At 63.5% G+C, this 351-nt stretch overlaps 1 protein-coding gene across 1 annotated transcript in view; it reads right to left on the reverse strand.

Moving 5' to 3' along the window:
- The window catches only part of PODN (podocan), a 22,400-nt gene extending 22,352 nt beyond the window's left edge, over window positions 1-48 (reverse strand). Inside the window, exon 1 of the mRNA XM_009884823.1 lies at window positions 7-48. Coding sequence (XP_009883125.1) covers window positions 7-48 — 42 coding nt within the window. The remainder of the gene's footprint in view (window positions 1-6) is intronic.
- Window positions 49-351: the final 303 nt, after the last annotated feature.

A 351-nucleotide genomic window follows, 5' to 3' on the forward strand; every position in this document is an offset into this window, starting at 1 on the left:
CAGCGCCAGGAGCCCCAGCGCCAGCAGCGCCCGGCCGCCGGCCGGCATCGCCCCTGGAAGCCGAGAGCACGGCAAGGGGTCAGGGCAGGCCCCGGCCCCCCCGCACCTCCCGCTTTCCCTGGGTGCCTTCACCTCCCCTCAAGGCGGTTTGGGGACCGGGATGCGACCCCCGGCGCTGCCCCTCCGGCCTGACCCGCCAGCGGGTCCCCGGCGGCCTGGCAACATCCCCCGACTCCTCACGTTATTTATTGCTTTTTTTTTTCGTATTGAGAAATGCCAGATGATCCTGGAGATTTATAGAGGAGGTTATGCAATGTTATTTCTATGTAACCGTTGGTCATACTGTTCCTC

Source organism: Charadrius vociferus, unplaced genomic scaffold (genome assembly GCF_000708025.1).
Source record: "Charadrius vociferus isolate BGI_N301 unplaced genomic scaffold, ASM70802v2 scaffold163, whole genome shotgun sequence".
NCBI lineage: Eukaryota > Metazoa > Chordata > Aves > Charadriiformes > Charadriidae > Charadrius > Charadrius vociferus.